At 40.6% G+C, this 20391-nt stretch overlaps 1 protein-coding gene across 1 annotated transcript in view; it reads left to right on the forward strand.

Annotated features, from left to right (window-relative positions):
• The window catches only part of LOC136862402 (uncharacterized), a 154727-nt gene that overhangs the window by 114408 nt on the left and 19928 nt on the right, over positions 1 to 20391 (forward strand). The window contains exon 10 of the mRNA XM_067138881.2: positions 10400 to 10552. Within this exon, the coding sequence (XP_066994982.2) occupies positions 10400 to 10552 (153 nt within the window). The remainder of the gene's footprint in view (positions 1 to 10399; positions 10553 to 20391) is intronic.

Consider the following 20391-nt stretch of genomic DNA (forward strand, 5'->3'; position numbering starts at 1 on the left):
ATGGTGGTTTGTCGATGTTTTTGGAGTGACGTGTTTTGTTTGCGATGGCAGTGATTTAGGTTATGTGTATTTAATTTATAATAATAATAATAATAATAATAATTGCTTATGGCCTATGGAGAGGCCTGGTGCGGGTCTTTTTCCCGTAGATGGCCTATTAGGCGACTTGCATGTCTGTGAAGATGAGGGTTCTACCTAGGATGATTTTTAATGCTGAAAACGCCACACACACACACCCCAGCACCCGAGCCTTCGGAATTAACCAATTAAGGTTAAAATCTCCGACCCGTTCGGGAATCGAACCCGGGACTCTCTGGACCAACGCTTTAGCCATGTAGCCAGACATTTAATTTGTAAATATTTGTGAATAAATCCTCGTACGCAAGTTGACAGCATTTTGTGTGCGCCTTTGTGGATACATCAAATTTTAAGGAGGATATTAGGACCCATAGAAAAAGATCATTAACCCCTACTCATCAACTGTGTCCTCGAGGAAGTCATCTGTGAGGGACGCAAGGAAATGATTAATGAAGGAATAAAAAATGGGCTCAGACTCGGCTATAAAAACCTAAACGTTGCAATTGATTGTCTAGCATTTGCAGGTGATCTCGTAATCTCTTTTGATTCCATGAACACAGCCTAGAGCACATGCAGAGAATCCAGGACTCCAGATCTCCTTTGAGAAAACTCAGTTAATAACGAGTATCAAGCTGGCGCCCAGAGAGCTAGGGTTGGGACAAGCAAAAATCAAACGAGCAGAAAATTTTAAGTATCTGGGAGAGTGGATAAAACCCATCGTCTCCGAGAAAGAAGCCTTCGTGTCATGCATGAATGAACACATAAGAACGGCATACCAACTAACTAAGTAGGTGTCTACAACAAAAGGACCAATTGGATGATTAACTACATTCAGGCAAGAAAATCAAAGGGATCTGGTTAATGGAGATAGATGTAGGAGAACTGGAGGTGACACGTAATGACATCCTGGAGCGTGTTTACCACTCAGGAAGAAACTTCTAGCATGCCATGGTTTCCAGGAAGAGCCAAAGCTAAAAACAGGAAAGGCATGGACAGAGGAGAGAAAGGAACTACACTGAGAACAAATGTGGAAGTACTGGGCAAATGTCAAAGCCCAAAGCCCATAGCTGGCCAACACAAGGTTAATAAATGAATATACCAAGCAAGTTGGCTATGCGGTTCAAGGTATGTAGCTGTTAGCTTGCATTCAGGAGGTTGTGCGTTCAGTTCCCACTGTTGACAGCCCTGAAAATGGTTTTCCATGGTTTTCCATTTTTCACATCAGGCAAAAGCTGCAGCTGTACCTCAATTAAGGCCACGGTTCCTTCCTTCACGGTCCTAGCCCTGTCCTATCTCATCGTCAACATATGACAAATAGCAAATAATAATAATAATAAGAAGAAGAAGAATCACACAGGTGGGAAGATATTTCCAAGAAGGTTCAGGATGATGCTGTCTAACGATAAATTTAGCGGGGAAAAAATGGAAACCCATGGTGGACTGAACAGCATGATGAATCTTTAAAAAAACAGGCCAAAGCCTGGAATTATTGGAATGAGGCGGGAAAAATTAAAGAATTCCTCATACAACATAAACTGAAGTGAACCATAAACCAAGACATGCTCATGAAAAAGTCTCGGCTTGAGACCAATGAAGAAACCTTCAGGAGGAACAACATATGTAATTTTTTTTCACCATACTTTCCAATTTGAACTTAACAGCTACCTAGCCCCTTCACTATATTTCTAGGACAGGAATGGTAATCTTATATTGAATAATCATGAGAATTATGAATGATTAGCTCAGTATTTTTAGTCCTTACACAACTGCCCTCCTCGAGCATCACAGATTACAATTTCTGGTCCATCTTCAATCAGTCAGTCAGTCAGTCAATCAATCAATCAATCAATCAATCAATCAATCAATCAATCAATCAATCAGTCAATCACTACTGATCTGCATTTAGGGCAGTCATCCAGGTGGCAGATTCCCTATCTGTTGTTTTCCTTGCTTTTTCTTAAATGATTTCAAAGAATTTTGAAATTTATTGAACATCTCCTGGTAAGTTATTCAAATCCCTAACTCCCGTTCCTATAAACGAATATTTGCCCCAGTTGTCCTAATGACAAACTGGGTGTAATATTCATCTTTCATTACACCTGATTCTCATCCTCCTCATCAAGAAGAAATCACCCATTTATTGATCTCTCCCCAACAATGTGACATCAGGCAAGTATTCCATAACCAAGCGAGTTTGCTGCACAGATAGGGTCGCATAGCTGTGAGCTTGCATTGGGAGATGGGTTTGAATATCACCTTTGGCAGCTCCAAAGATGGTTTTCTGTGGCTTCCCAATTTCTCACCAGGCAAATGCTGGAGCTGTGCCTTAATTAAGGCTACAGTCATTACCTTCCCATTCCTAGCCCTTTCCCATCTCGCATTGCCAAAAACCGTCAATGTCTTAGTGCGATATTAAACCATTAGCAAAAAGAAAAAAAGATTCCATATTTGCCGAATTTCTGAAGATGGCTAGTCCCAACTTTATTGCCTAAATGGAAGAGCTCTTTCATGTTATATGGCAATCAGAAACTATTTCTATGGAGTGGCAGTGAGCTCTTATACATCCTTTCCATACAAAGGTAATAAAAGCAAGATTTGAATAAGTACAAAATAACTCTTCATTCAGTTGGCTGTAAAATCTTGTCAAAAGCATGTCAAAGTCGCATTGAACTATTGTTGATCTGCAGGTCGGTGAATGTCAAGTTGACTTCCGTAAGACCCTCTCCTGCAGTGAACAGCAACGGGAGCGAGTATCATCAAAATCAGATCTCTTTTTGCCAAACCACTTGTATTGACTTTTATTGATTGCAAGAAGGCCTATGACTCAATCGACCAATTCAGTCTTCTTGACATGCTCATGGAAATGGTGTGGACAAGAAGACTCATCCTATCATCAAACTAACTCTGACCAATCTGTGAAATTCAAGGAAAACTGTAGATCCTTTGAGATTAAGACTGGCATTAATCTCCCATTCTTTTCAACTGTGGTCTTGTAAAGGTCATCTGTGAGTTGAGAAACAGGCTATCCAATAATGATATTAGACTAGGCACTGGATCCGATGCATTGAACATCGAATGCCTTTATTTTGCAGGCGATGCAGTCCCAGTGGCAGATGACCTCAACATCGCCTGCCTCCAGGTTGAAACATATCAAGAACTAAAGCTGTAGGTCTCCAGATATGTTTTGGAAAAATTGATATAAGTGGTCCAAAGAGAGTAGAACTATATTCTCCATCAAGATGAAGGAGTATTGATTATCCTGAAATGGTGACAAGTGTTAACAATGGTCCTAAGAGACCAGAACGATATGATTTTTTTAAAAAGGAATAATAATAACAACCTGAGTACACATAGCCCTATTTCATAAAATTTTGTCTTTGGAAATTAAATACACTGACTGACAGTGACAATGCAACACCAAGGAGGAGTGGTTCGAAAGGGATGAAAGTTGGGGAAAACACAGAGACGGCACGGACGAATAATTGATGTTTATTTCAAACCAATATGCAGGTTACACAATGCGCACGGCATCGGCTCAGTAGGATGTAGGACCACCGCGAGCGGCGATGCACGCAGAAACACGTCGAGGTACAGAGTCAATAAGAGTGCGGATGGTGTCCTGAGGGATAGTTCTCCATTCTCTGTCAACCATTTGCCACAGTTGGTCGTCCGTACGAGGCTGGGGCAGAGTTTGCAAACGGCGTCCAATGAGATCCCACACGTGTTCGATTGGTGAGAGATCCGGAGGGTACGCTGGCCATGGAAGCATCTGTACACCTCGTAGAGCCTGTTGGGAGATGCGAGCAGTGTGTGGGTGGGCATTATCCTGCTGAAACAGAGCATTGGGCAGCCCCTGAAGGTACGGGAGTGCCACCGGCTGCAGCACATGCTGCACGTAGCGGTGGGCATTTAACGTGCCTTGAATACGCACTAGAGGTGACGTGGAATCATACGCAATAGCGCCCCAAACCATGATGCCGCGTTGTCTAGCGGTAGGGCGCTTCACAGTTACTGCCGGATTTGACCTTTCTCCACGCCGACGCCACACTCGTCTGCGGTGACTATCACTGACAGGACAGAAGCGTGACTCATCGGAGAACACGACGTTCCGCCATTCCCTCATCCAAGTCGCTCTAGTCCGGCACCATGCCAGGCGTGCACGTCTATGCTGTGGAGTCAATGGTAGTCTTCTGAGCGGACGCCGGGAGTGCAGGCCTCCTTCAACCAATCGACGGGAAATTGTTCTGGTCGATATTGGAACAGCCAGGGTGTCTTGCACATGCTGAAGAATGGCGGTTGACGTGGCGTGCGGGGCTGCCACCGCTTGGCGGCGGATGCGCCGATCCTCGCGTGCTGACGTCACTCGGGCTGCGCCTGGACCCCTCGCACGTGCCACATGTCCCTGCCGCAACCATCTTCGCCACAGGCGCTGCACCGTGGACACATCCCTATGGGTATCGGCTGCGATTTGACGAAGCGACCAACCTGCCCTTCTCAGCCCGATCACCATACCCCTCGTAAAGTCGTCTGTCTGCTGGAAATGCCTCCGTTGACGGCGGCCTGGCATTCTTAGCTATACATGTGTCCTGTGGCACACGACAACACGTTCTACAATGACTGTCGGCTGAGAAATCACGGTACGAAGTGGGCCATTCGCCAACGCCGTGTCCCATTTATCGTTCGCTACGTGCGCAGCACAGCGGCGCATTTCACATCATGAGCATACCTCAGTGACGTCAGTCTACCCTGCAATTGGCATAAAGTTCTGACCACTCCTTCTTGGTGTTGCATTTGCTCTGTCAGTCAGTGTATGTACAAATAATAGGCTACTAGTTCAAGGACTGTACACAAGAGAAGGTATATCCCTTTTTACGAACGTCTCACTTCTCAGAAAAATGCTCTCTACATAAATAACTGTATTGAGTTTGTTTCCAAATGTATCTTCTTACAGCTACTGTGCACTTCATTAAGACCTCTTGACATTTGAAAGGATATCTACAGTATAACTTAAGTACCTAATATCATGACAGTATTGCCGGAAACATGTTTTCCTTTAACAGATTCACAGAAATCTGATGAATGAGAGCAAAAAGTAAACTCAAACTCTATTGAACTATTCAAGTTGGAATGCAGACGAATTGAAAGTAGAATAAATATTGAATGACTACACTGTGGAAGTGAATTTTTATTCCACTGCTTTCTTCATTTTTCATCTGCATTTTGTTGGTGCAGACTACGCATAGCATAAAATTGCTATTTTCAATCACAAGAGATGAATTTGTTAATATACTGTTAACTCTTTTATTTGTTGTTGTTTGAGTCATCAGTCCATAGACTGGTTTGATGCAGACCTCCATGCCACCCTATCCTGTGCTAACCTTTTCATTTCTACGTAACTACTGCATCCTACATCTGCTCTAATCTGCTTGTCATATTCATACCTTGGTCTACCCCTACCGTTCTTACCACCTACACTTCCTTCAAAAACCAACTGAACAAGTCTTGGGTGTCTTAAGATGTGTCCTATCATTCTATCTCTTCTTCTCATCAAATTTAGCCAAATCGATCTCCTCTCACCAATTTGATTCAGTATCTCTTCATTCGTGATTCGATCTATCCATCTCACCTTCAGCATTCTTCTGTAACACCACATTTCAAAAGCTTCTATTCTCTTTCTTTCTGAGCTAGTTATCGTCCATGTTTCACTTCCATACAATGCCACGCTCCACATGAAAGTCTTCAAAAACATCTTTCTAATTCCGATATCAATGTTTGAAGTGAGCAAATTTCTTTTCTTAAGAAAGCTCTTCCTTGCTTGTGCAAGTCTGCATTTTATGTCCTCCTTACTTCTGCCATCGTTAGTTATTTTACTACCCAAGTAACAATATTCATCTACTTCCTTTAAGACTTCACTTCCTAATCTAATATTTCCTACATCACCTGCCTTCGTTCGACTGCACTCCATTACTTTTGTTTTGGACTTATTTATTTTCATCTTGTACTCCTTACCCAAGACTTCATCCATACCATTCAGCAACTTCTTGAGATCTTCTGCAGTCTCAGATAAAATAACAATATCATCGGCAAATCTCAAGGTTTTGATTTCCTCTCCTTGGACTGTGATTCCCTTTCCAAATTTCTCTTTGATTTCCTTTACTGCCTGTTCTATGTAAACATTGAAAAGGAGAGGGGACAAACTGCAGCCTTGCCTCACTCCTTTCTGGATTGCTGCTTCTTTTTCAAAGCCCTCGATTCTTATCACTGCAGACTGATTTTTATACAGATTGTAGATAATTCTTCGTTCTCGGTATCTGATCCCTATCATCTTCAGAATCATAAATAGCTTGGTCCAATCAACATTATCGAATGCCTTTTCTAGATCTACGAATGCCATGTACGTGGGCTTGTCCTTCTTGATTCGATCCTCTAAGATCAGACGTAAAGTCAGGATTGCTTCACGTGTTCCTACATTTCTTCTGAAGGCAAATTGATCTTCTTCCAACTCAGCTTCAACTTGTTTTTCCATTCTTCTGTAAATAATACGTGTTAAAATTTATTTATCTAACATAATATTTCCCTTTAATGGTAGGGTGGCCAACATTCACAATCATGTGCTGACATTCGTAGCTGCCTTGCATCACCAAGCATAACAAGTCACGCAACAAGGCTTCACTTTTTAAAGCGACTTATAATATCAGCATTAGAGTTCAATGGCACAAACAATCCAACAAGAACACTGAAGTTAATTTTGAGTACTGTTAAAAAACCTTATGGTGCATCCATATACTACAAAATTAAACATAAAATCAATACTCTGAAACATCAAATTAGGCATTAATTAACCTGTTGACCAGTGCATCTAAGGACAGTCAATAGAGTGCGCACAGCATTTGCCGTTTGGTCCCATGTGAGGGAGCACGGCATTTGTCGTTTTAGGCTGGTACTAAGAACTTAATTGCTTACTGACGTAATGTGACATCTGGCGGCGGTTTTTGGAACTTTTTCAATTACTCGAATAGTGTCGCTTTACAAATTCTAGTTCTGTATGGTGGTGGTCTTTGACGGAAATGCACATACTCCCTTCAGTGTAAGAGTTTGGCACGCCCTTAGCCTACAAGTTACAGCAGTGTTACGATTGCCGCAGATGTAGATACAGTAGTTGTTTGTGCTCTTCGTAGCTATAATTTTTGTTTTCGTACATATAACTGTAAATGTTTCTTCTTTTGTAAATTACAAGTGATGCTATGAAGTTTCTAGACACAAGCGATGATATTAGAGATGAACTAAACAGAGATATTAGTGAAGGTGATATATTAGGTTCTGATGAATCTGTGGATAGTGACGATGAAAATGATCTTACAGTTTTTTAACAACTTTTCACCTTCTGATGTAATTACACCTAGACCACCTAACAATGAACAAAATTCAGACAGCCTTCCTGCCAACCTGTTACAAACCATCGACTCACAGCAATGCCCTCTACGTAAATGGGAACATAATGGTGATTATCAGCCCTGTAATTTATTTTTTGACTCTTTCAAAATCAGGCAATATTATTACAGATGAGATCGTGGGCAATGAATGGAATCAGGTTGATGATTTTTATAACATTTTAGATTACGACTTGGTAGATCATGTTGCTTCAGAAACAAATAAATACTACAAGGAAACTGCTAATGAGTATGTACTCAGTTTTCTAAACTAAACCAATGGGTTGACACCACTGCTGATGAGATGGTTTGTTTTTTCGCAACTTCACTGCTTAACAGGCTCACGTGGAAAAAAAAAAAAATAGTCTGAAGCAATACTGGTCTACGGATCCACTTATAGAAACCCCTATTTTTTTTTTTTTCAAAAATATTTTCCCAGGACAGATTTCTAAATTTACGAAGAATGCTTCATTTTGATGACAACTCTCTGATGGGGGGGGGGGGGGGGGGGGTGACAGGCTTTATAAAATACAAACTGTGATCCAAACATTGAGAAAAAAGTTCTCCTCTGCACTAAGTCCTTTTCAAAATTTAGTTATAGATGAAAGCTTGATGCTGTGGAAGGGCTGACTCTCTTTTTGGCAAAATGAAATGGCGTATGGCTTTTAATGTCGGGAGTGTCCAAGAAAATGTTCGGCTCGCCAGGTGCAGGTCTTTTGATTTGACACCTGTAGACGACTTGCGCATCGTGATGAGGATGAAATGGTGATGAAGATGACACATATACCCAGTCCTCGTGCCAGTGAAATGAACCAATGGTGGTTAAAGTTCCCAACCCTGCCAGGAATCGAACCCGGGACCCCTGTGACCAAAAGCCAGCAAGCCAACCATTTAACCATGGAGCCGGAATTTTCGGCAATACCTTCCCAAAAAAAAAAAAAAAAAAAAAAAAAAAAAAAAAAAAAAAAAAAAAAAAAAAAAAAAAAAAAAAAAGGAAACAATTTGGAATAAAATCATTTGTTCTTTGTGACTGTCAAACTGGAATGGTACTAGGTTTTATAGTATACACTGGGAAAGGCACAATTGTTGACATTGACCAAAGTAATCACAGGGGCCTTTCATCAAAGGTAATTAGAACTCTAATGCAACCATACCTGGATAGAAATCACATACTATTTATGGATAACTGGTATTCAAGCCCAGATTTGTTCTCTTGGCTGCACGATAGAGGTACTGGAGCATGTGGAATGCTAAATGCCGGAAGTAGAAAATGTTCCATGTCTCCCAGATGAAGGGGAAGTCGTAGCTCGTCACAGTGATAAAATGCTAGTCGTAAGATGGTGTAATAAAAGGCCAGTGACAATGTTGTCTACTGTTGACACCTTGAGGTGGCTGGAGCCGCTGACGGGACCACACTCGAAGTGCGTCCGACTGTGAGGACGTATGAAAACCAAAGATGCGGACCAGAGCCCTGCTCCTGCCGAGGAGCCAAAGGCCGGAAATTGAGAAACACGCAAACAGCCAATCAGGGAAGCTTACTATGATTCAACCCATAATTTTCGCCAATGAAGAAGGTCATTATTCCGACCAGTGAAAATAAATTACCATATATGTACAACAAATTCTAGAGGTTTCGATTGCAAAAAACAGCAATTTCGTTATCGAAGCCTCCACGTGGCAAATACAGGGTGATACAAAAGGTTGTTTAACGGATTGCAAGTTACAACAAGCACAACTACAGGAGATCTCCAATACCAAAATAATTCTTTCTACCAACACTCAATGATTAAATAAATATAATTAAATGTCTTTCTTATGAGTCCTGAAAATCTTATTAATATTTTTACATAATTTCACAAAACAAATATTTCATTGACTTCCTCGAAAATGTCTTTGAATGTTCCTTAGTTTTTGCAATAGTGATTTTACAAAATTTTAGCATAATGACAAGACATTATTAACGTCTCCCCACTGGCAACAAAGATCGCCATTTTATGAGGCCACTCCCAAAAAGAGAATCGAAGAAGTGTAAACTCAGGCAATGCTACTTGTGAACACACTACCTGATCAGGACAGAAGAGGAAAGAAATGAGCTCCGAGTGTTCTACATGTAAGGTCGCTCTCTGCATACATCCTCGCTTTGAACTGTATCATACATTTAAAAAGTTTTGAAATGTCAGTGTTTTCTCGATCCAAAATGTCTTTTCATGTGTCTCAAAGTCTCTGAAAGTTGTAATAAATAACTTTATTGTATTTTTTTAAAAGTCTTACTCCCCGGAGGTTGTTTACCAGTCAAATACGTATTTGGATGCAGCTGGCATTATTGCATGGCATATGCCGTGCGCACTCGTCAACAGGTTAAAGCTACATAGAAAGTCTTCAGAGATAATACGTAATATTGAAACTATGCAAGAAGAATGTTGAAAAAGAAAACAAACAGTAAGTTACAGACAACCTGGGAATTTGATTCAAAGTTATTGCTGGTATTCACAATGCCTCCTATCCTAAAAACATCTTATATTAATGGGTTAAATTGTATTAGAAGGGTTGAAATTAACAGGTCTAAAGTAACTTGTTGGATGAAACTTACATAATTGAGTCAGGGTACTTCATATTTTTCATCACTCAACAGAATGAGTAAATCATCCAAGACTTCTTTTTCCTGCAGGATAAAAGTGAGATGAAGATGAAAGCTGATGAATTCGTACTATGGTAGGTTTACAGAAAGTGGTGTAAGAAATGCTGCAAGTTACCTTGAAAGTAATTTCTCCTCATTTCATCATACTTTTGTAAAAGGAGGATTTATCCCAAGATGTATAAATAGATAAACTATTAACATGTTTTACCTTTCACATTATTTCACTATCATTATTGCATTATTGTTGTTTCAGGTGACATGGAGCGACACCAACGCACACATACAGGGGAACGTCCTTTCACCTGTAAATTATGCAATAAAAGCTTTACAAGGCAGCAGTCTCTTAATGAACATTTGAATCGTCACTATGGATTAAAGCCATACCAGTGTAAATATTGCAACAAAGGTGAATATATATTTTTCTGGATACTACATATTTTAATTCCCTGCTTTACTACATTCAAGTAGCTAGTTGCATGAAAACCAGATGTACAAGTATTCTTGTTAATTTCCTAGTGACCGGGCGAGTTGGCCATGCGGTTAGGGGGGCATGGCTGTGAACTTGCATGCGGGAGATAGTGGGTTTGAATCCCACTGTCGGCAGACCTGAAGATGGTTTTCCGTAGTTTCCTATTTTCATACTAGGCAAATGCAGGGGCTGTACCTTAATTAAGGCCACGGCCGTTTCCTTCCAACTCCTAGGCCTTTCCTATCCCATCGTCGCCATAAGACCTATCTGTGTTGGTGCGACGTAAAGCCAGTAGCGAAAAAAAATTCCTAGTGTGCTTGATGGTTGTGCCTTAAACCTAGGATACCTTCCTAAGATAGTAAATACAAAGCTGCATCAAAATAAGACTTTAAAATACCATATCAGTTAATACTAATGGTCTCTTTCTTCTAAAATAAGTCCTAATACCAAAATCCATATTGTGCAAGATAATATATTTAACTTCCATAATATAAAAGTATAAGAAAGGAAGTATTTGAAGACAGCAGCGTACGAAGATGTGGAGATTGTCCTTGTCCTTTAGTGTTTCCATGTTTGTCCTACTCTCCTATTTCTGTTGTCCCCTCTTCCCATACTGACTGCCATTGTGTTCGTCCTATTATACGTGTTCCTTTCTTATTACCCTTTCTGTTTCTCTCTGACTTCTTATAAATATGATCAGCATTTGACATGCTAGAATGTAATCAGCAAAATGTTTTGCAAATTTTTTGTTTGTATTAGAATGGTTTGTTAAGAAGGATACTTTCAGTGTCAACTCAGTTAATGTTTTTTTTATTTTTGCTTGCTTTACGTCGCACCGACACAGATAGGTCTTATAGCGACGATGGGACAGGAAAGGTCTAGGACTGGGAAGGAAGCGGCCATGGCCTTAATTAAGATACAGCCCCAGCACTTGCCTGGTGTGAAAATGGGAAACCACGGAAAACCATCTTCAGGGCTGCCGACAGTGGGGCTCGAACCCACTATCTCCCGGATGCGAGCTCACAGCTGCGCGCTCCTAACCGCACGGCCAACTTGCCGGTACTCAGTTAATGTAACTTGAAAGCTTTTCAGTCTGTCAAAAACACTAATTTTTAAAACACTATAACATACCTGTAAGAAATGCACACTATTAAACAAAGAATGACATGTTTCATTCTACAAGAACATGTGGTTCGAACCCCACTGTCGGCAGCCCTGAAAATGGTTTTCCGTGGTTTCCCATTTTCATCCCAGGGGCTGTACCTTAATTAAGGCCAGGGCCGCTTCCTTCCCAGTCCTAGCCCTTTCCTGTCCCATCGTCGCCATAAGACCTATCTGTGTCGGTGCGACGTAAAACAAATAGTAAAAAAAAAAAAAAAACAAGAACATGTTCAGATTCTATCAATATTCTCTGTAACGTGCACACACATTTAAAAAATTCCCCTCTTTGTGCTGCTTAATTTATCTTTGGAACAATGTTTCACACCTTTTTACATTAGCGCTTGGTGAATCGCACAAGGAGCTATTCTGACGTGGTAAATGTCTGGAATATAGGTTAAAGGATGTTCTTGTCCATAGTATATTCTCTGAATTTATGCTGCTCTCTCGCCACACGAGACATTTTAATAGGTTATTATTTAATCCCTAAAATGAATGTCTTACGAGATTTTTTTTTAGCTTGATTTTTCATGGCCCATGATTGTAGACATGTCTAAGATTAATTCATTTCCATACTTTTATTTAATCAAAATCATGAACAGAGTTATTGCCTACAGAATTCCCCTCCCTCCCCTATGTAAGAACTATGACTGGAGCAAGGGAACTGGCCTCAGTCCAAACACTGTCCTGGAGGTAACAGACGAAGCTGCTTAGTTAAATACAGAACACTTACTCAAAGTTACTAAGGTGACAGTGGAGGACTACTACAGTCATTATTTGACTCACTGTTTTATAACAACACCAATTCACGGTCATTGACAAGTTTATAAAACATAAACAATATTGTACATATAAGCGCTTGATTTAAAGCGATTTCGTAGAATCTGAGGATGTTCTTGTAGAACGAAACTTGTCTCTGTTTAATAGTGGTCTTTTTTTTATTTTTAGGTATGTTATAGTGTTACATGTGTTATAATTAGTGTTTTTCAACAGACTGAAAAGCTTCAAAGTTACATGTATAATAGTAGAATGGTACCCAACAAACAGGCCAGACACTTACATAATTAATTACAGATACACATGTTGTTATGTCAGACTGTCAGTCACATTTCCACAAAGAGTATAGGAACATTCACAAGGAAGAATACAATGACAGGTTATTGTAGGCTGAGAAAGTAACAGAATGGCAAAACAGGGACAAATACAAAAGGACCAGAACCACCTTGGCATCTTCATATATTGCCGTCTTTATAGATGCGCTTGTTTCTGCTTTTCAGATTCATCAGGTTAGTAGTGGGCTTTCACACTCTTTAAGACATATATTCTTGACAATTTCCATATTTTCCAGACTATAAGACAAATGTTTTTACCCTTGATCTGCAGCCTGTAACCTCCCTGCATCTTATGGTCTGAAGGTCTATAGATATTTGTCACATTCTTTACAGATTTGCACTCGTTATAATACCGTGGAGAAGAATAAAGCTTTCAGGGTGTGGTTTCAACAGAGGACAACAGAGACAAGACAGTAATATAAGACCAAAAAGGAAGAAGCTAAAAAGGTTGTAACAGAGGAGAAGAAAAAATAGATGGAAAAGTGGACAAACATGCTGAAAGAGGATAGCAAAGGAAATAAAAAACTACTGTATGGAATGGTCAAGAGTAAGAGGAAGAGCATGAGGGAAGATGTTACAATGATAGATAAAAATGGAAATGAAGTGCAGGAAATGGAGAAACTCAAAGGAATGTGGAAGGAGTATTTTGAAGATTTACTAAACCCAGAAGGAGGCACTGGGGAGGAAAGTAGAAGCAGGAAGGAAGTAAGAAATATGGAACATCGGCAGAAGTGGAGCTAGCAATGGACAAGATGAAAGGAGGGAAAGTCCCAGGTATAGATGAAGTGAGTATTGAGATGGTGAAGGCAGCAGGAGAGGTAGGGAAACAGTGGCTTTATCGTGTGTTGAAAGTAGTATGAAGGAAAGGAAGAACCCTGAAGATTGGAAGAAGGGGTTAATCATACCCATTTTCAAGTAGGGGAATAGAAAAGAGTTTAAGAACTATAGGGGAGTCACATTATTATGCCACTGTTCAAAGGTGTTTGAGAAGATTCTGGAGAATAGAATCAGAAAGAGGGTGGAAGAAAGAGAAGAGCAGTATGGCTTCAGATCAGGAAGGTCCACAGTAGACCTTATATTCGCAGTAAACTACAAGAGCGTCATTATGAATGGGGTAAGGATCTTGGCCTTCATGGACTATGAGAAAGCTTATGACCGTGTGTATAAAAACAAGGTATGGGAAGCCTTACAGAAAAAAGGTGTCGAGGAACAGACTGTAGAAAGAGTGAAAGAGGTGTACAGTGGGAGTGTCAGTTCTGTGAAAATAGGAGGAGAGAGAACAGGCTGGTTTGAGCAAAGAGGTGAATTAAAAGAAGGAAGTGCTCTGTCACCTTTGCTCTTCATAGTAACAATGGACGAGATAATGACACAAGTGGCAAGGAAACTTGGGGAAGGAAAAATGAAAGTGATGCTGTTTGCAGATGACCTGGGGAGAAAAGGAAGAGGATATCCAGGAACAATTAGATGCTTGGGTAGATGAGGTGGAACAATATGGAATGCCCAAAAAGAGTGAGATAGTGATCACAACTAGAAAGAAGGAGAGACCTACGCGAGGGATAATGCTTGGAGGGGAACAGCTTAGGAAGGTGGAGAGTTTCAAGTACTTGGGAAGTATCATAGAGGAAAGTGGAAGAAATGAGAAGGAAATAATCAAGTGTGGAAGACAAGCAGGAGCATTCCTGAAAAGTGTCAGAAGCCTAATTTGGAGCAAGGATGTCCCTTAGAGAAGCAAAAGGGTGATATACAGGATGTACTCTATACCTATTCTGACGTATGCAGCTGAGACTTGGGTAATGAGGCAGAGAGCTGTGAATAGCATACAGGCAAGTGAAATGAAGCAGGATAGGAGTGACAAGACTAGATAAGATGAGAAATGAGAAGGTTCGAGATATAGTAAAAGAAGAGCCACTACACAATAGGATAGAGACATCTAGACTTAGATGGTATGGACACATGAAGAGAATGACAGAGGAAAGGATACCGAGGAGGATGCACGAAATGGAGATAACAGGTAAACGACCCAAGAGAAAGACCAAGAGACAGGTGAATAAAAGGAGTGGTAGTGTGTGTACAGAGAAGAGGAGAGGACTGGGCAAGAGTGACTAGGGAGAAGTGGTGGGAAGACAAGAGGAGATGGAGAGGCTTATGTTCCAAGCAGACCCAGCCAACAGCTGGAAACTGCAGATGATGATGATGATGATGATAATACCGTGGCCTTGGACAAGCTACTTAATGGTAGATAGCCATAGGAGCAGTGATCAGCAGTGAGGATGTGAGAGAAAGGTGTGTTTTGTTGTCAAATTGGCAGATGCAAATAGTGCTGTGATCTGCTTTGAAAATTGCACAGTGCAACCTGTTAAGGGATTTTCATGTAGTATAGCATGTAAATTAGAATTTGTAGAATATGCAAAAGAAACTGTGAACAATCACCACCTCATCCTTCTTCAGCATGATTAATCCCATTTATATGTGGTCACTGATGCGGATATTCATCCTCCACGTTGCTCTGTCCTAAAGCATCTCCTCCACAAGGCCCCGCTGTTTCATATCTTCTTGAATGCTGTCCATCCATCGCTTTCTGGGTCATCCTTAACTAGTTTTCCCTGGTGGAATCAGTTCAAGAATCTTATTCCCCACATAATCTTGATTTTTTCTCTTAACATGGCCACACCATTCAAGTCCAGCTTCTCTGACTTTTACAAAAACTTGCACCTTGTTAAATCTTCTCCTAAGTACTTCATCTCACATTTTGCAACTTTGTATGTACACTTGCCCACCTCAGCATTCGTATTTCTGCACTGTCCAGAAATTCTGCTCAGTACCTTGTTACCTGCAAAGTTTCTGCCCCACATATCATTGCTAGTCTCACCACGGCCTTGTGTACCTTCCCTTTTTAATTTTTCTGGTATCTTTTTGTCGCACAGTATATTCAATGTCTTTCTCCAGTTTAAACCATCCTGACTGTATCCTGCTCTTTATTTCCTTCTCTAATCCACTATCTTTTTGGATAACTGCACTAAGATACCTGAACAAACTTGCTGCTGGGATCTCTACTCCAGTCAACATTAAACCTTCAGCTTCCCTCAGGCTCAGGAACTCTGTTTTATATCTGTTTATCTTCAATCCTTAGCTTTCTGGTGCTTTTCTCCATTCCTCCAACATTTCTCCACAAGCTTCTTTGTCTCTGCACTCAGGACCACATAATCAGCAAACATCATGGACCCATGAGCCTCTGTCCTGACACCCTCTGTCAGCACGTCCATGAGAAGTACAAATAGTAATGGACCCAGAATGGAACCTTGTTTTACTCTTATGTTCACGGGAATGGATTCTGAAGTTCCAGATATACATCAGACCATAATTCTGCTACCCTTGTTCATGTCTTGGGTCAGGTATATATACTTTTCAGATCCAGTTTCTGTCGTAGGCTCTTCTATACTTCTGATCTCGGTATCCTGTCATATCCTTTATCCAGATCAGTGAAGACCTTCGACAAGCTCTTCTCACCTCCTGTGTAGTTATCTCAAGGCAAATATGGAACCTGTTGTTCCAGCCTTGCAGCACTAAAGAGTTTCCTGCAAAAGGTAGATGTTCACATGCGCCTTTTCCCTCCTAAAAGCACTCTGGACTCCCGCCTTTATCACCTCACCTATGGCGTGACGGCCCATTTTCGGGTCATGACCTCCCTAGTTGCTCTCCGCCAAACTTGTCGATCTTGCGCAGCAACTCTCCAATTCCGAATCTTGAGGATGTGTGCTGCGTCCTGATGTACACCATCTTTCCATCTGTTACGTGTCCTTCCCACAGGCCTTCCTCCTCCAAAGTCTCCTAAGAATACCTTCTTTGGGATTCAGTGTTCTTCCATCCTAATTAGATGGCCTGCCCATTTAAGTTTCTTAATTTGAATGGTATGCGACCGGGGTGCCTCCCAATACAGGGAATATAGTTCATTGTTATATCTAATTCTCCATTCCCCTTGTACACATATGGGTCCATAAATTCTCCTCAGGATTTTCCTTTCAAAGAGATCTATCTTCTCCACAGCTTTCTTTGAGAGGGTCCACATATCACTTCCATACATCACTATACTGCGAATGAGGGTTTTGTATAGCATAACTTTTAAGTTCTGGTTTATATCTCTACTTCTGAAAAGAGGTAGTACTGCGAAGTATGCTCTATTGGTAGCTTGAATTCTTGCCTGTATTTCTACCAATTCCTCATTCTTGTTGGTTAGATGTACGCCAAGATATTTAAACTCATTCACCGCCTACACTTTGGATCCTTCAGGGACAAGTTGGTCATCTGTATACTTCCTTCTCCGAGCCTGCATCATTACCTTCGTCTTTTGTTCATTGATCTTAAGTCCAATCTCTTTGCCTTCTCTACTCAAGTCTTCAAATGCTTCTTTAATTGTCCTTGTTGTTGTTCTCATCAAATTAATGTCATCAGCATATCCAACTAGTTGAGCTGTTTTGTAGTGTTCCACTGGTGTCCACTCATAACTTTCTAATCACTGATTCTAGTGCCAGGTTAAATAGAATTGGTGCTAAGCCATCTCCTTGCTTCAATCCCTGATTCACTTCAAAGAAGCTACCCACTTCACTCTGAATTTTCACTCCCACCATCGTATTTTTCATAGTTAATTCCACTAGTCACACCAGCTTTTCTAGTATCTTGAACTCTCTTAATATCTCCATTAATTTATCCCTGTCAATAGAGTTGTATGCTTGTTGAAAGTCGATAAACATCTGTACCACATCTGGTGCCCTGTTCCCAACACTTGTTTCACTGTAAATATCTGATCAATAGTGGATCTTCCCTTCCTGAACCCTGCCTGGTATTCTCGTAGAATTTCTTCGGCTAGGGGTTCTAATCTCTTCTTCAGGATGGAGGTGAACAGCTTATATACTGTACACAGCCATGTAATCCCTCTATAATTGCTACATACCAACTTATCCCCTTTCTTGCATATTGGGCATATGATGCCTTTGCGCTAGCCTTCAGGCATTTCTTCTGTATTCCACACACTCACAATTAGATCATATATAGCTTCTTATAGTGTGGTTCCTCGGTATTTCCACAACTCTACAGGGATTCCATTGATACCTGGTGCTTTATTGTTTTTCAGTTTGCTGTATGGCTTCTATCACTTCTTGCATAGATGGTGCTGTGACTTCCGATTCATTTGTCTCATTGTTATTCCTTGAGGTAGTTGGTGTTTTCCCTTCCATTTCTACTGGATTCAGGAGGTCTTGGAAATATTCCTTCCATCTATCTTGGATCCCTTCTTTATCTCCCAAAAGTTGTCCGTCTCTGTCCTTACACGTGTTTGTTCTTGCCTTGAATCCTTCTTTCACTTCCTTAACTTCTCTGTAAGCCATGTAGCTATTATCTTCTTTAAATTCCTCCACTATTCTAGCCATTTTCTCATTTAATTTTCTTTTCTTTCTTCGACATACATTCCTTACTTCTTTATTCTGATTTTCAACCTCTTGTTTCTTCACCCTTGTCGGTCTCTCTAGGTATGCTTTATATGCCTTATCTCTTTCTTCTATGGATTTTTGACATTCCTCATCAAACCATACCTCTGTGTTCCTTTTGGGTGTAATGTCTAGTGTGTCCTTTGCCACGGCCTTAACGCTTTCCTTCAGAGCAATCCATTTGGTTTCGACCATTGCTGTTTGGTCCTTATTATATTTCTCTACCACAACTTCTGCCATTCTTTCTCCGCATCTTTCTGATACTTCCTTATTCTTCAGTTCACTAGTATTGTTCTTTTCTATCCTACTCACTCCTTCCTTCCTTGCTTTCATAATGCGACACCTTAAGTTTGCCTTAACTAGAAAGTGGTCGGAGCCACATCTTGTTCCTCTGTATGATCTGACATCCATGATATTGGATGCCCATCTTTTCTCCATCACTACATGGTCTATTTGATTACAGGTCTTTCCATCTGGCGATATCCATGTTTGCTTGTGTACCTCTTTATGAGGGAAACAAGTTGACATCACTTTTATGTTTCTGCTGGTAGCAAGGTCAAGCAATCTCTATCCATTATCATTAGTATTGTGTAAACTATGGATCCCTATTATTCCTTGATGTATCTCCTCCTTCCCAGTTTGTGCATTTAGGTCTCCTATTATCATCTTTGCATCGTTTGATGCAATTAAATCTAGTACTCATTCCAGTTCAGCATAGAACTGTTCCTTTACTATCTGTTCCTTGTCTTCCGTTGGTCCATATACATTTACGATTGTTAGATTATAGAATCGTATTTTAACACGCAGTGTTACCAATCTTTCATTTACTGCCAAAAACTGTAGTACATCACCTTTGGCTTGTGTTCGTACTATAAATGCTACTCCTCCTTCTTGTGCATTCCTTGATTTCCCATTACTAAATATTGTGTGGGTTTTGGTATTCCAAATCTCATCTCTTCCTGACCATCTTGTTTCTTGGATCGCTGCTATGTCCACTTTGTTGACTTCTAGTTTCTGCGTTAATACTTTCAATGCTCCGGCTCATAGAAGGGTGCGTACATTCCATGTACCAATTGCATAATCCATTTCCTTTAGCTTAGCTCATCGTCTATTAAATCCACCATTCCGAGGCATATTCTGCGGCTTCGCAACAGTTTGTTTTCCGGAGCGAGGTTGTTAGCCTTGCTCCAAGCCCCAGCAATCCTGGAGGACCGATGTTTTCTGTTAGGGTTGTCTCTCTTAGCTGATTGGTCCCCATTTAAGTGTCGGGAACTCGCTTTCCGCCCTTACATGACTTAGCTGTGTACCGTTTCACAACTGCCCAGGGCGAGTGTACACGGCAACACTGTGCCCGATTTCACCACCCGGCCTGCTGTTAATCGCACGGTCCGGCTTGCACATAACCTCCTTTCAATATTACTCTTCATAAATTCGGTAACACACTGTATGGTTACAATTGTTGTAGTCTCTGATAACCATGACTGAGAGCTTCAAAACAAGCCCAAGTTTGCTGCTGTACGTTTATCCTGGGCTGAGAAAGAGTTGCTTTAGGAAAATGATAAAAACATTTTTCGGGGTGGTATTACACTACAAATACATATGGTTATAACGTATAAAAATTTAATTACCATCAGATAAGTAGTTTTCCTTGTATATATTTCTAACTGAGCGCTTCGTAGAGAAGAAGCCCAAAATGTGGGTAATATTTATTACAACCACAAATAAAAAATATTAATGAATGTCGAAAACAATGTGTCTTATATGCCCTTATGTAGAATTAAACAAGGAAAATATTGGTATAAATCGCATTGCAATAGGCCTATTGGTTTGTTTGTAATTAAACCCTAAACTCGAGTGTCCATAACAAAAAAATCCGACAGTAGATGAAATACAGCATAGATGGATATACCCCAAGATGCCATTTGCGCCTTCCCATGGAGGACCCAGTGCCTGCTAGGCAACCAGGACACATGCTGAACCTAGGTGACTGAAGTGCTAATCGTTTCTGCAGAACATACTAATGAAC

Source organism: Anabrus simplex, chromosome 1 (genome assembly GCF_040414725.1).
Source record: "Anabrus simplex isolate iqAnaSimp1 chromosome 1, ASM4041472v1, whole genome shotgun sequence".
NCBI lineage: Eukaryota > Metazoa > Arthropoda > Insecta > Orthoptera > Tettigoniidae > Anabrus > Anabrus simplex.